Source organism: Drepanopeziza brunnea, assembly GCF_022702325.1.
Source record: "Drepanopeziza brunnea f. sp. 'multigermtubi' strain 214-2 chromosome Unknown ctg10, whole genome shotgun sequence".
Classification (NCBI taxonomy): domain Eukaryota; kingdom Fungi; phylum Ascomycota; class Leotiomycetes; order Helotiales; family Drepanopezizaceae; genus Drepanopeziza; species Drepanopeziza brunnea.
Genome location: NW_027094073.1, coordinates 2,045,930 through 2,061,141, shown reverse-complemented (window position 1 = coordinate 2,061,141; position 15,212 = coordinate 2,045,930). Strand labels below are relative to the sequence as shown.

General features: G+C 50.6%; 5 protein-coding genes across 5 annotated transcripts; 3 read left to right on the top strand and 2 right to left on the bottom strand.

Moving 5' to 3' along the window:
- Positions 1–1,387: 1,387 nt before the first annotated feature.
- On the bottom strand, positions 1,388–2,665 carry L3040_006239 (uncharacterized protein; the record flags this gene model as incomplete). Its single annotated transcript, XM_066157024.1, has 3 exons — positions 1,388–1,413; positions 1,486–1,526; positions 1,572–2,665. 3 exons carry the CDS (start codon positions 2,663–2,665, stop codon positions 1,388–1,390), a joined length of 1,161 nt encoding a protein of 386 aa, XP_066011346.1.
- A 789-nt stretch (positions 2,666–3,454) lies between these two features.
- Positions 3,455–5,154, top strand: L3040_006238 (uncharacterized protein; the record flags this gene model as incomplete). The annotated part of the gene is made up of 3 exons (XM_007292356.1): positions 3,455–3,790; positions 3,858–4,135; positions 4,185–5,154. The coding sequence occupies 3 exons, from the start codon at positions 3,455–3,457 to the stop codon at positions 5,152–5,154; spliced, it is 1,584 nt and encodes a 527-aa protein (XP_007292418.1).
- A 1,049-nt stretch (positions 5,155–6,203) lies between these two features.
- Positions 6,204–7,096, top strand: L3040_006237 (uncharacterized protein; the record flags this gene model as incomplete). Its single annotated transcript, XM_066157010.1, has 6 exons — positions 6,204–6,206; positions 6,258–6,317; positions 6,410–6,551; positions 6,680–6,880; positions 6,924–6,973; positions 7,049–7,096. 6 exons carry the CDS (start codon positions 6,204–6,206, stop codon positions 7,094–7,096), a joined length of 504 nt encoding a protein of 167 aa, XP_066011345.1.
- Positions 7,097–8,955: 1,859 nt separating this feature from the next.
- L3040_006236 (uncharacterized protein) lies at positions 8,956–10,060 on the bottom strand (the record flags this gene model as incomplete). The annotated part of the gene is made up of 3 exons (XM_007292354.1): positions 8,956–8,980; positions 9,070–9,766; positions 9,817–10,060. The coding sequence occupies 3 exons, from the start codon at positions 10,058–10,060 to the stop codon at positions 8,956–8,958; spliced, it is 966 nt and encodes a 321-aa protein (XP_007292416.1).
- An 874-nt stretch (positions 10,061–10,934) lies between these two features.
- L3040_006235 (uncharacterized protein) lies at positions 10,935–14,929 on the top strand (the record flags this gene model as incomplete). Its single annotated transcript, XM_066157000.1, has 3 exons — positions 10,935–10,978; positions 11,131–13,223; positions 13,314–14,929. The coding sequence occupies 3 exons, from the start codon at positions 10,935–10,937 to the stop codon at positions 14,927–14,929; spliced, it is 3,753 nt and encodes a 1,250-aa protein (XP_066011344.1).
- Positions 14,930–15,212: the final 283 nt, after the last annotated feature.

Below are 15,212 nucleotides of genomic sequence, written 5' to 3'. Positions count from 1 at the left end.
AGTTGATATGAATTTCTCTGCTTGATTATGACTAAGTTACTGTACCTGCCATCGTGACGAATGACATTTTTTCCCTTTGTCTTCCACCCTTTGAACCACCAATACGAAGTTTTTATGTTTTAATTCCAGAAAGGGATCAATGGTACCCACCACAGTCTCGAGAAGACCGGTTTTGGTTTTTATTATTGGTTAGATCTTGCCTTTTCGAGGTATCTCCTCCTCCTCCAATCCTCCCCCCCTTTCTTCCTTTCCTCTCCCAATATATATTTTTTTTCTTTCTTTCTTCTTTTTCTCGCTTATGTGGGTACGTACGTACGTACGGACGGACGGAAGGAAGTGAATTAAGCGAGGGATGCGAGAGAGGGATTGAGGGAGGGAGACTTGCTATCTAGGATATTTATCCATCTATTTGATTATATCAGTGCTTGATTGACTTAGGTACTTACTCACTTGCTTAGTCTTCGTTTTGCTTTAGGGGGGGTGTGGGGGGGAGGATCGGGAATGGGGAGGTTGGAGGGAGATAGTTAGTTAGGTACTTATCGATTTCATTCACAAGAACTCATTCGCAAAAGAACCAATCCATTGGGTGCCGTGCTACTTCCCGCAGCATTGCATTGAGAACCGCATTCGCCTTCGCCAAAGACCAGACAGACACACAACCCTGCCAGCCCGCCTCGCCGCTCGACGCTCGCGAAGCAAAGAGACTGGAAGAGCCATCTTCTACATACTTGGGGAATGGGATCCTGCTTTCGAGAAGCTGAAGCTGAAGCCAAAGGTGATCACACATCTCGGTCGGAGCCCGGCGGCGAAACCTATTTACTTATTCGATTATTTGGGTCCCCCGTTGGGTTAGGTTACGATTCTATCCGTGACCTGTTGGTTGCTGAGAGCTTGGGTATACGGAGTACGGTATCCGGGTGTCGCTGTGCATGTACTACTACTGTGTGTATGTATGCCGTTAGAGGGGTACACCGGTCTTTACTCGACTGATACTTATTGCGGGAGCTGATGCTACCTCGTGATTTTGGGCCGCTATCGATTCGTCGCTCGGCGTGGAGAACGGAGAGAGACGGGATTTAAATAATAGGTGGCTGATCAGGTGAAGGTGAAAACTGGCATGAATATATATAAATATATATGTTTCACGTATTTCGTGACGGCATCTCTGTCCAGCTTGGTGCGGTGGTGGCCTGGTGCAGTAGACAAGCTTGGATTGTATGTGAAATAATTTGCACAATTTTTTTGTTCGGCAGTCAGACATTTCCACATTCTGGAGTGTAACGAATACGATGTGCGACCAATTCCGCGGCAATATCATTACGTGTAGGAAAGCCGCTCGGAACGGTGCAAAGATTGCACGGGAGAAAAGATTTTGGAAATAAGGACTTCAATAACCGACGCAAAACTGTAGCGCTATGTCAAAAGCTTGATGAGCATCTTTCCAGTGTTGACGTTGTCACAGGCGAAGCGAGGTACAATACACACCTAGTCGTGAATTGCACGCGAACCTCAACGCAGAGCCCAAACTATCTTCAGTTGGATCCTGATTCTAAAAGAACTTCCTCAAGAACTCTCCTAGTGCCATGATAGCCATGGCCTGCCCATACGGCATACTCGTCCTTGGGATGTCTTTGTAGAACTGCAGACTATCACCCATTCCCGTCCCGAAACTCGTGTTCTGCAGCTCCCCTTCCTTATCAATCTGCCCCATCACCGCTTTGATGGCCCTCACAGCAACCTCCTCGTACTCGGGACCTATGTACTTCTTCCTGACCGCCTTCAGAATTCCATATGCGAACCCCGCCGTTGCAGAAGCTTCCACATACGAGCCCTCGTCATCATGATCCAGTAATGTCCTCCAAAGTCCCGACTTATCTTGGTACTTCTTCAATGCTCGACATTGCGCCTCCAACGTATCGATCAAGTGTATCCTCAACGGATCCGCCGCAGGAAGATCGAGCAACTCGATAAACTCCGGAATGACAATCGTCACCCACGAATTCCCCCTCGCCCACCGCGCCCTCGCGAAATTGTGGCCCCCATCCTCAAAAGACCAGCCGTGGAACCACAGCCCCGTCCGCGTATCGAACAGATACTTGATATGGATCAGGAACTGCCGTTTGGCCTCCTCCACATAGTGCGGTCGACCCAGCACCTTCCCGATCTTCGCCAGCGGCAGCACGGTCATCATCAAGGTGTCGTCCCAGAGCTGCTGCGTGTTGGGCGTCAGATACGTGATGTGCTGCATACCGCCATACTCGGTCCGCTCGAGATCGTACGTGGCCCACTCGGCCCAGCTGTCCAGCCACGGCAGATACGTCTTGTTGCCCGTCTCCTCGAACACGTAGGCGAGCGTGAGAAGCGCCGCCATCGTGTTGATGTTCTTCGTCGTCCCGCCCGCGGCGAAGCGGCTCGCGAACCAGTCTTCAACGATCTTGAGAGTCTCGGGAGAGTTGGTTAGGGAATAGTACTTGTACAGCCCGTAGAGACCGATGCCGTGCGTCCATTCCCAGTCGTTCCAGCCCTTGGTGTCGATCACGCGGCCGTCGGGGAGGGTCATGAGGAATTGGCCGGTCGTGTCGGTTATGTTGACCAGGTTGTGGGTGAGGAGGGCGATGGCATCGTGGACGGAGGCCGACGTTATGTCGGCGTACGTAGTCGGCATATTTTTTTTTTTTGTCCACTCAATTGGGAATCTTTCTCGTACGTCTGCTGAAATCTCAAGAGGGACAGATGGTCATGAATTTGGAAGGATTTTGGAGAGAGAACATCTTACAATGTTGGAGCTCATCTCGGGTTGGAGTTTCTGGACTTTCACGAGCCATTGGGAGAGATTCGAGAACTGTGGATGTTCCTAGCATTCCACTCGGTGCATCAATCCCCCGAAGTTGGATCCAAATGAGGGGGACCCCGCTCCCAGTCAAGTACACATCTACCCCTTTATTAAGCGACGCTCTAGTCCTCGGTTAGGCGAAGTTTTCCACTTACGTCAAGTTTTTCCCCATCATCTCCTGCGCATTCTTTTGCCCCGACAACGTCTCTGGGAAGGAGGCGTTCTCGCGCTTTCGGAGATGTCGTTTTCCACGAATTGTACAGGTGCTTGGCTGGCGAAATAGCATCATACCAAAGCCATGGAGGCCTGTGCTTGGTTGAGCTGGGAGCTGCAGAGCCGCTTATGAATTGCAAGCTGCACGACTAATGTAGTAGCATGGAGATATCGGGGTGATTGATTCGTGCGGATGAACAGTGGGATCCTGATGTTGGGAGTAGCGGCGTCGTATTGAGCCCATTTGGTGGGGTTGGCTTAGCTTACCATGTGTCTGGGGTTTGGGGTCTGGGGAGCTTGTGCTGTGTGCAAGACTTTCTTTCCCTCTTCTTGATTCTCTTTCTCGCGCTGCTGTTACTCTTGTTTTGGGTCTTGGAAACCCCTTCCCACAAGGTCAAGCCTTTCGAAATGGCGGCAGAGATCACCAACTCCGGTTCCCCAGAAGTTCACAAGGACACCCCTAAAAAAGACACAGATGTCGGAATTGCGCATGTCGAGCGTCGGGAGTATGGCGGGAAAGATGCAACGGACTTCAACCAGGTCGATAAGGAGGTCGCCAAGTACACAAGCGACGTCCGTATTGACATTGATGAAGCGACCAACTCGCGCTTGAAGAAGCTGATCAATCGACGGGTGTTGGTTATCATGATCATCACTTACTTTCTGCAAGCATTAGATAAGGGCACTATTTCTTTTGCGAGTATAATGGGCATCCAGAAGGACACTGGACTGGTTGGCCAACAAGTAAATTACCTTTGCTACTTGGACTTGTGACAGTTAAGGGTGGTTGCTGACGTTATTTCTCGCGCAGTACTCCTGGCTGACAACATGTATCTACATCGCTGTACTCACCGTCGAGTACCCCACGAACTGGATTATACAACGGGTCCCCATCGCCAAGTACCTCTCCATCAACATCATTCTATGGGGAACGGTCCTCATGCTCCATGCAGTCGCCAAGAACTTCACAACGCTGGTCACTCTCCGCACACTCCTCGGCATTTTCGAAGCCTGCTGTCAACCAATCTTCATCGTCATGTCCAGTATGTGGTTCAAGAGGGAGGAACAGGCCGCAACGGTGTCATACTGGTAAGCGTTGCTCGCAACCCAGAAAAGACCAGCGTTAATCGCCATTCAGGTACATGATGAATGGTGCCCAGCAAGTAGTTGGTGGTCTGCTCGCTTACTGCTTCACCCTGCTCAAGTCCGGGCCTCTCAAATCATGGCAAGCCCTCTTCATTTCCTACGGCGCCGTCGCCATCCTTTGGGGCTTCTTCGTCCTCTTCTACCTCCCGGACTCGCCCATGCGCGCCAAATGCTTCTCCGAACACGACAAGGTCCTCCTCGTGGAGCGCGTCCGCGGCAACCAGACCGGGATGCAGAACCGAGTCTTCAAGCGCGAGCAGATGCTCGAAGCGTTCAGGGACCCGCAGACGTGGTGCTATTGCGGCATCGCGGTCACCACCACGCTCCCGACATCCGGGCTCGGCGCCTTCGCCAACATCATCATCACCGGCTTCGACTTTACCATCCTGGAGACGCAGCTGCTGGCCATGGTCCTCGGCTTCTACATCATCTTCGTGCTGCTGGGCTCGGCCTGGCTGGTCCGGAAGACAGGCCAGAACCTGCTCGTGATGCTCGGCTTTGTGGTCCCGTCGTTCGTCGGCACCATCGTCCTGATGACGGTCGAGAATACCGGCCGGGCGCAACAGGTCGGGCTCCTGATCTCCTACTACATCACGCTCTCCTTCTGGTCGGCCCAGACGCTTGCCCTGTCGATGATCTCGCGCAACATCGCGGGCCAGACCAAGAAATCCACCGTCGTGGCGACAAATTTCGTGGCCTGGGCTACCGGGAACGCCATCGGTCCTCAGGTATTCCTGAAGTGGAACGCGCCGAGATATCTGATCGCGTTCACGGTGCACCTGGTGTGCTACAGCTTGCTGGTGGTGGTGATCCTGGGACTGAGGTGGCACCTGAGCCGCGAGAACAGCAGGAAAGATGCCCTGGCCGAGGCGGGGATCCAAGAGGCGCGGGATCAGGAGTTCGTGCATGCGTTTGAGGACTTGACGGATAGGGCGAACCCGAACTTTAGATATGTGTTCTGAGCGGGCTTCGCCCTCGACGGGAGATGGTGTCAATCAGAACTATTCGTAGACCCTTGGTAATCATTCTTCTAACCGCGCAAGACGTCTTTGAAAATAAGGGGGATATCGGTTTGGCCGTTCAGAATCGGCCTGCTCGTTCGGAACTGCGTCGAGCATATACGAACATGGTAGCCGAGACCTGTTAAGCGAAGTCAATATTGATCTTCGTCTAATTTACCGGCACTTTTTTTTTGCTGCCGAAGACGTAGGTACTTGAATGACTTAAGCCCTATCGATTATGTTGACGCACTATACTTTTCATCGGCCCCTACCTAGCATACTGGCTGCTTCACTTCCAAGCCCTTGTGTTTATCGGTAATCGAAGGGACGAAGGCGAAGTGGAAGACCACAAGGCTCGCTATTTGCAGCAAGAATCTTCAGATACGTTTGAAGACGCTGATGATGGTAAAGCCGGACTAGATGTCTTTTGGTCCGAGTTTGAATGTGAGTAGTCTCTCTGGGTCTAGCACAGGGCGCAAGGGTTTGGTGATGATGATTCCCCACTATAAATTTATCAGGCCATGTTTGGATAGGAAATGAAGACTTTCGGATTGGAATTATGCCAGAGTTACACCGGGATGGAAGATAAGGATGTCAGTCATTTAGGCCCAAGTTTCAAGTCGCCCCCCCCATATCAACCACATCACGTGATCGGCAGTTTCATTTAAATATCATCCTAAAGCAAGTTGAGCTTTTATCACCAACTGTAATAGCCTGAGGCCACCAGGGGGCACTGGAGCGCACGTCCCACCTTTGGGGCTACATAGGCTTCTAGCAGAGAGAGGAGCTTACCATGATACATCCTCACCTCACATACTTCTTCCCCCCCCCCTCTGAAGTCCAACTAGCGACCCCTCTTTGGACGAACCTCTAATCTGTTCCCCCTCTCTTTCATCTCTCTGTCTGTGACCAACAGCCCACAACGCGAAAAAAAACTAAAAAAACTAAAGGAAAAGCTATCTCCAAAACCCAGCTTCGATCCCCAAATACCAAAACAAAATCTATCCAGAATGGTACGTCACATCCCATGCAACTAACTCCAGATCTGAGTTTCTTGCGCTTAGTCCACACGATACCTCTCCGAAGAAGAGATCAAGATCCTGAAGCATGAGTTCGACCAGTACGCAAGTGAACCCTTTCCTCGCCTCCGGAACTACCCCTCCAAAATCTCAAACTCGTCAGTCAGTCATGATAGCTGACAGGTAGGTGGGAGCAGGATACGGACCAAGGGGGCAACATCACGGTCGAAGAGTTCGGCCGCGTGATGAAAGCGTCGGGACAGAACCCTACGGCGGAGGAGCTCCAGCAGATCATCAAGGAGGTGGATCTAGACGGCGATGGAACTATCAATTTTGATGGTACCTTTCCCTTTTCCTTTCTTTTTCCTTCTTTCCACTTTCCCCTTTTTTTTCCTCCCCTTGGTCACACCTACCTGCTTACTTACCAACCTAACTACCCATCCGTGTACTCCAAACTGACAGCGCAGAATTCATCGCCATGATGACAGGCCGCAGCCGCGCACCGCCCAGCTCCGTCACGGGTCCGGCCGCCGCAACCGCAGCCGAAGCCGAGAAAGAAACAGCCATGACGGAAGGCGATCTCGATCTCAAGGCCACGTGGAAGGAGGTCGATGCGCCGTCATCGTGCACGGAGTCCCCGCGTCTCGGCGGCGCAGTTTCGCCTGCAGGTGATGACCGGACTAGGTAGAGGAGCATGTTAGCGATGCGGAGGTCCCGATGAGATTGTCAACTCGATGGATGGCGAGTATTTGAGATCAGCTGTAAGTTTTGGTTGAATCTAGCTAAGCGAGGTGGGAGGGTGGGCTGGTGATGTGGTTAGTGCTGACGTGTGGCAGATGGATAGGGAGTTTGTGTTATTTCGCGAAGAGGAGGCTGGTGGGTGATATCGTAGGAGCGTATTGAGCGGAGACTGAAAAGAAGTATGGATCTTGCTAACAGTCATATATCCAACTTTTTCTTGCGGCTTAATGCAGCCAGAAACGCAGCCGGCACCCCCCCTTTTTTTGTGACCAGTTAGTAGGCGTTTCTTCCCTCGCAATACCACCCAAAAGAACCATCATCTCACATCTCCTCCTCTGAAGCCCTTTTATTTCCTCTTCTTTTCTCTTCACATCAATCCAAAATCATTACCCGCAGAACTTCGCGGCAAACGCTTCTTTCCCACTTACATTACAATCGCTGCCATTGATTTGAAATATGTATATACATATATTTATATCTGTCTATCTGTCTATCTGTCTATCTGTCTGACTTCAAGCGCGTTAAGCTTGCTAGAGGTATATCAGAGCCCAATCTTACAACTTCAAGTTACGGTCACAATCGAGCGAGCCTTTGTATCTTGCTACAAGTAAGCGAGTCTCAATTCCTTTTATGATTTGCATCTCCTTATACACATCCCATTTCTCGCACCTACCTACCTATCCATTATCCCTTCCACCTTCCACCTCCCATCCCACAAGCTACAAGCCACAACTCGCAAATCCTAAACCACATCTCAAAACAGTACCCCACATCCAATCCTCTTCTTCAAACATCATTCATCATTCATTCATAAAAAAAAAATTAGAACCAGAAATCTATATTCTCCCGTCTCACCGACCCAACAACCCGAAACCCGAATAACGAATATCTAAAAGAACAGCCAGAGGTAGCATCGCCTCTTCCTCCACTTCCGTTAAATGATTCAGACCATACCATCCGTCAGAAAAGGAACACGTATATATCTCTCTGGGGCCCCGCATGATGAAATTGAAGTATGTAATTGTACATGTATACACGTACACACACATATATATGGATTCATGGATTTATATACGTCGTCTCTCCTTCCCTGATACTCGATATTCGCTACAGAGAGCAAAAGCCATAAAATCATAATCTCTTTACACCTCCATCACAACACGTAATTTTCCGGAACTTCGTAAGAGGAAGATGAATTCAGAAAAGGACGTAATCTTCTTTGATAAAATAACAATTCCCAAATCCCAAATGGGTTTTCTTTTTCTTTTTTTGGGGGGGGGGGGGGGGGGGGGGGGTTATTAAAATTTTAATTTTTTTTTTTGAAAAAAAAAAAAAAAAAAGGCAATCACAATGAAATTTCAAACAAAAGCATATTCCAATCTTAATCCCAATAATGAAACGTTTCTTTCATAGAATATATAGACCCCCCCCCCAAATGGATACGGAAACAATAAACGTACCTTACCTAATCAAAGAAAAAGAGGGAGAAAAAGAATAATTAAATATAAAATTTCCTAGAAATTTATTGAGAGAGAGGAACATAAGCTGGGGTTAACTTAGCTAAGGGAGAAAATATAAAGGAATATATACACACCTTTATATATATATATATATATACCTATACATATACATAAGTATATACACGACCAAGTTCCAAAACAAACTCTGTTACGTTTCTCATCTTCTGCCACGAGAACCCAAGGTCATTTAAACAAGAGAAGATATCAGCGATAGCGAGGTGTAGACCGATGTGTTGATTGATTGACTGGTAGTGGTGGCGTCTATAGTCTGAGAATATAAGAGGGGGACGGATGGCAAAGGTAGACAGACAAACGGGTTTGATGGACGAAGAGCGGAAAGAATAAATAGGGGAATAAGGGATGAAGGGATAGGCTAGGTAAAGCCTGCGAATTGTTGGTATATTCAGCACATGCCTTTCTACAGTATTGTACAGGTGAACAAAAGAGAGAGCGTTGTGCGTGCTGGATTCCGAGACGCAGCCCTATCCTGCGATGAGGACCCAAAGTCTGTTATCACGTTAGCAATAGTTTCTCTCCCCCTTGACCCCGGGTAGCAGATTATGGCAGATCCAGGCCAAAGCGACATGATGACTTACAAAAAGAAAATCATCAGCACCCCAAACATCTTCGCAACCAGCCAGCGATTGCCAGACACCCTCGACCAGTACTTCAGCAGCTCCCTTTGCGCGCCTTCCACATTATCCACCACGTCCTCTGTATTCGCATCGATTCTCTGGATCATCTCGCTCTGTTCCGAGACCATGGATGCCAGCTGGCCGAAAATACCCCCGAGCTCGCTGATCGTCCTCTCGATAGCTTCTATCGCCTCTCCTCTTTGCTGGATGTATGAGTTCTGCGGTTGCGCCTCCTCCATCATCAGTAGCTGCTGATCGCCCACCGGATTCAAGGATAGCAGGTCCTGGCCGGGCGCGGGAGAACCACGATTCGGAGTGAGATATAGGGGCGAGGCGGAGTGTTGTATTTGCGGGGCAACGTTCGCGGAGACGGAGGAGACGAAGTTCTCTGTCCGGGCGCGCGAGGCTTGGATGTTCTTTGTGCGGACCTCGAGCACATCTTTGAAGTTTAGAGATATATCGCCAAGCTTCCCCTGCAGCAGATATACCACGTTCTTGTTGTGCTCGCCTTCCTGGTCGGCTTTAGGGTGTTGCGATCTGGAGATCGCTTGAAGGGCCCCGATTTGTTGGTTGAGTGACGAGAGGTCTTGCTTGATGATGGATGTCAACTCGTTGATCTCTACCGGCCTGTCGTCGAATAGCGTTTTCCTCTTGGCCACTGCGTTGGGTCAGCATGTCGCCGCAGGGATTCTGGACGGAAAGGTATACATTGAGCCAGCTTTTCTAGTTTTCCCATCGTCGTCGAAATGCCTCTCCCAATCTCCGCCGCCCTACGCGCGAACTCTGACCTTCTGGGTTTCCCATCTGCGCTGCCATCTGCAGCGGCCTTTTGCGAGTCGGTTAGAAGGGACTGTCTTTGTGCGCCGACCTTTGACGAAGCCTGTCTCTTTTGCGCCTGTGCCAGTACGGACCTGAACTCGTTGGTCCGGTCCTGGATGGATGAGACGGCCATGACGATGACGAAGCCCGCGCTGGATTGTTCGATTCGCGCGTAATGTGGAAGGGCTGGTTTGGAATGGAGAGCCGCTGTGGCGCGGTAGCGATAGACTCGGCTCGAATTGTGGACAAAGAAAATCAAGGAAGGAGTGTCCGCGATGTGGGATAAGACTAGATTCTCTAATTAGGATGTTTACAGTTCAAAGTGGAGGATTTGATTTGGTTTTTTTTGAAGTGAAGTTGAAGTTGAAGTTGAAGTTGAAAGTTGAAGATGAAGTTGAGACTGAGATTGAGATTGAGCTCTCTTTGCGGGGATAGGACAGTTGGTTGGTACTCGTCGTTGAAAGGAACCCCTGCATAAACGTTTTCTAAAAAAGGATGCGAAAGATAGGGACAGACCAGTGTGTGTGTAGCTAGCGAGGCGTGGCACAGACGCAGCCACACTCGTCTATGATTGGTGAAAACCCGTGGCTGTGCAGAATAATGTGGGTACATATTCTCGACAGGGGTCAGGCCTAGGACTTGGATTAAGATCAAGGACCATGATCTGAAAATATATCAACAACTTCTAACTTCCCCCTCCCCACGTCCCGATAGAAATACCCAACCCCCCGTGTCCCGGCGTCGCTGTTCATAGCATCTCTCCGTTCAGTTTCATTTCCCTCGACGGACCGAACCTCGCTGAGGAGAAGGAAACAACACCGCAGAGCAGAGCTGGGTAACGCAACCCATACTCCGTACTTCGTATTGTCTTCCAAGATCGTCAACACGCAATCCCGGATTTCCAACGTCCATGCACCCTCCTTCTTGCCCATGTTCACGACAGCCGGAATACAGGACTTCGTGAAGTACCAGCCGATACACATATACCTCCCTATATCCCGCCAAACATGTCGCATCCATTCCCAAATACTTTCGACAACGCTTCTCCAATGTGAGGACTCTTGACCCATATCCCCATTCCCATTCCCCAGTCCCCAGTCCCCATTCCCCATTCCCCATTCCCCATTCCCCAGTCCCCATTCCCCAGTCCCCATTCCCCACCTGCCTCGCGGCAAGCAATCACTTCAGACTAACAGCAGTCAGGACTTCGCAGTCCGCCGTCTCCTACCAGGCGAATGTCAGCCGGCAGAAGACGAAGAAATGGGCCGAAGCGAAACCTGTGGACTACGGTGGCGATGACTGGGGCGACGAAGACGATTACGATTTACCTCCTGTGCCAGCACCCAAAGCGACCGGGATGCGACAGCGAGGTCAAAGTCTCGTAGGATCCTCAAAGGTAGACTCGGCGGCCGAGAGCAGGAAGAATGGTGACCTCCCCCCTCTAACTGGGGCGAGCAATCCGCGAGCACGAGCGAACTCCTTCGATGCAGACGACGAGACGCGGAACTTCTCAAGCGCTACGGCACAACCACCACCAGCTATGAATGCGCCTGCCACACGATTCTCTCAGATAACTGGTCAGCCGACAGTCCGAAATGCGAGTGGCCCGCCAGCTCTGTCGATAAGAACCCAACAACCGTCTCAAGGTCCGGGCGGTCTCCGTAACCCCAATCAGGTCTTGTCACCTATGATGGAGTCTTCACCAGCACAAGCAGATGTCCTGTTATCAAGACCTGAAGGACCCGAAACTGGGGGAAGCTCTTTGACTTCTGATACAAAGAGTCCTTCAACTGCGACCGATCACCATGCCCCCCTAGATTATTCTCCTTCGGATGTGCCTCCACCGCTCAACACCCGTTCTTCTCCCGCGCCCCAAAGTGCAGCCGATACCCAAACCCAGAAATTCCCTCCTCGTAGGAGTAGTTTGAGCCAGCCCAACGCTCCTGCATTGGGAGACATACTACAACAAAACTCCGGGGATGCTACACCAAAGCCATGGGCTGGACCTCGATCTGCCTCTCCGGGTACAAGCGCTCAACCACAAGGGTCTCCGACTACTGGCAAGCCACATCCTTTTACCAGGCCATCAGAGATATATAAGAGAGCCGAGGAGGAACGACGGGCGTCTATTGACTCGGCTCATAGACCTAGTACGGGCTCTTCCGTGAAGTCTGAGGGTCCGACAAAGCCTGGCTCGGAGGGTGTGAGTGGTGCTGCTAAGAGTAGGAATAGTTTCGAAAATGACGAATCTGGAGATTCGGGTTCGCGTTTGATGCCAATGCTGGAGTCTGTCAAGGAGAGGAGGAGCGAGTATGATCTCGAGAGCTCCAATCCGCTTAAAGAAGGAAAACCCAGCCAGGAAGAAACTACGGTCCAGACCCGAAACCCCGATGTAGAAGACGGAAGGCTGCAATCGACAAGCCCAAAGCTACCAGACCTCAACAGATTGTCAGGATTTGACATGGATTTATTCGCTCCTCAAGATATGGAGGATGTCAAACAGGAATCAGAAAACACTCCAGCGGCCAATACCCATCTATCCTCCCCTGTAGAGGAGTTACAATTGCGAAGTCAGCCGTCACTTGGGTTTAACTCTGTTGTGCACCAAGCATTTGATCGAACCGATGACCAGTCATATCCGAGTACCCCAGCTTCCAGAAGTGATAGTGGAGTAAGGAGGACCGATAGTGAAAGCACCGGGACGACCGGTATCAGTCCTATCATGAGCAGAGTATCTAGTCATGCAGTTCCCGAAACTCGAAACCGCACTTCAGCCATCTTGGAAGCTCCCGAACCAGCTTCTCCAGACACTCCTGTTGACAGCAGAGATGGGCTCCCGTCTCAATCTGTTCCAGGATTTAAGCCAGGTCATCGCCGAGACATTAGCACACCAAGTCCTCGTAATAGCCCAGCAAGGACCCCTGATCTGGTACCTTCTTATACTCTTGCCCATGGTCAACGCGCTGCTGTGGACGACATTCCTCACGATCGCGTTTCTCCCATTGACGATGAGCCTTTCCAGGCACCGCGCCCTATAAATGAGCGCGAAAATAGCTTCCGTCCATCAATTCCAGGAGGCTGGACTTCTTACGCTACAACAGCACAGAACGAGACCCATACTCCCTCCGCTGTTCGGGCGCCTACTGTCCAGACTCCTGCTGTCGAGGCGCCTCTTGTGTACGAGCAACGAGACGAAGGTAAACGTGATCTTACGCCTATCACTAACGCGAGCCCGAACCCACCTGCCGAGGAGCCAAAGACGCTGTCTGGTGTTCCTGCGATGTCACCTGGAGGGAGTAGGCATTCTAATCTAGACCCAAGACAGCGTGAAGAAGCCCCCACACAGTCTCAACCGCGTCCAGATGTGACTGACAGACCTGTATCAGCCATGTCCATGCTTTCCCCGCTTCCGCCCAAAATTTCCACCAATACAGATTCCCACAGCGATAGCCCAGGCCACATCCCGCAAGCTCCTGCCACTGAAGATACTACGCAAACAATTACGAGGCCGGTGCCTACGGACAGCCAGAATTATGACGAGGAAAACGAGAAGCTTCGTAAAGAGATTGTCAGAAGTCTCAGTCCTCGACCCTCAGATGCCACTGCCCAAAATGACAGTCACCTATCCTCTACACCGGATAACCGCGCAAGTATTGCGAACCGAACTCGCGAAAGCTCATACCTTCCTCAAGAATATGACAGCTATTGGGATTCGGAGCAAGACGAAGATGACCCTACTATTCCACCAGCATCAACACAGATCAATGCTCCTACTGATGAACCTGTCCCTGTTATAGCTCCTTTGAGCTCTCGTCACCAGCAAGGAGGCTCTCTTGACCCCCCTCGATCTACTCCTGACAGTTGTTTCTCTTGGGAGCAAAGCTTTAAGAACGTTACTGCAGGTGTGAACCGTGGTACAGCCTCTGTCCAACCCCCTCAACCTACTCCTGACAGTTGTTTCTCTTGGGAGCAAAGCCTTAAGAACGTTACTGCAGGTGTGAACCGTGATACAGGCTCCCTCTGTACCGTGAATGCTCCAACGAAGAGTGCCGAGATCAGCGAATTGCCAGGGTCTGAAGTTCCAGCGGAGGGTGATAAGAAATCAATGCCTCAAACTCCGGAGCACAATTTCTCACAAGATTTTTCTGGTGAGCATCATCTTGTCAGAGAAGCTGCTACTGTGACCGGTGGTGCGGCTTTGGCAGGTGCAGCTCCAGTCACCTACGTGGACAAAACCGAAGACAAACCTCGTCGCATGTCTATACCAGAGGAGAAAGATCCTCGAATATCTTCAGATCCTGTCTCTCCTACACCTTCCGAGGACGAGCATCCATCTCGATCCTCTCAACAAGACATCCAGAACTCCCCTGACATTGCTCCCCACCCCCCCGGCTCTCCTAGCACTGTATCTCGTTTGCAAAAATCTGCAAGTTCAGCCCCTGCACCAACGGGCAGACTGATTGCCTTTCGCGAAATCATTGCTATGAAAACACCTCAAGAGCGGATCAAAACGTTCAATGAAACAAGAGAACGATTTGCGTCCATGGATTCTGGTTTGGATGATTGGATGTCACAACTGCAATCAGAACTTCCTGCAGAACTTGGTATTGTTTCGGGCTCATGGGGAGCGGGAAGAATGCCGAGCGGATCAGCAAGGTCGAAGTTTAGTAGAGTAACTGGTGGTGCTCCATTACCTCTTCAGCAACCGTATTATCAGCAGTATCTGAATGCCACTCCTCCACCAGCACCATCGACACCAGTCAGCGGTGGTGGTCCCGGCGGATCCAGCGGACCAAAGACATCTCCCGGCCTTCCCGTTGGCTCGCCGCAAGGCTTCTCGTCTTCTGGTACCAAAATCTCGACTCAGCAAGTCCAGGCAAAAGGGAAGGAATTCTTCCACACCGCAGGAGTCTTCGGTGGCAAGGCAGGCAAGGTTGGGAAGGGATTACTTGCAAAGGGCAAGAACAAGCTAGCTGCCCGTGGCGGCGACAAGGTAGATTAACGCATCTCCTTTGTAGCGAGGGATGTTTGGGCGATTAGGCGTTTACACGCTTCTCCATTCTGCATACTGGTCATAACCCTTACTCTTGATTAGTAAATGAGCGCGGTGGTCGTTGGTCTTTTTTCCACTTTCTTTCTTGCGATGCTAGACCTGCTTAGCAGGTGTACTAGGGAAATGCAGCCGCCGTTTTTTTTACGTATTACTTCTTGTACTTGTTGTTCTTCTTGCCCCATCCATGGATGATGAATTGATGAAAGATGTACAATATTTACCTTGTTTTGAA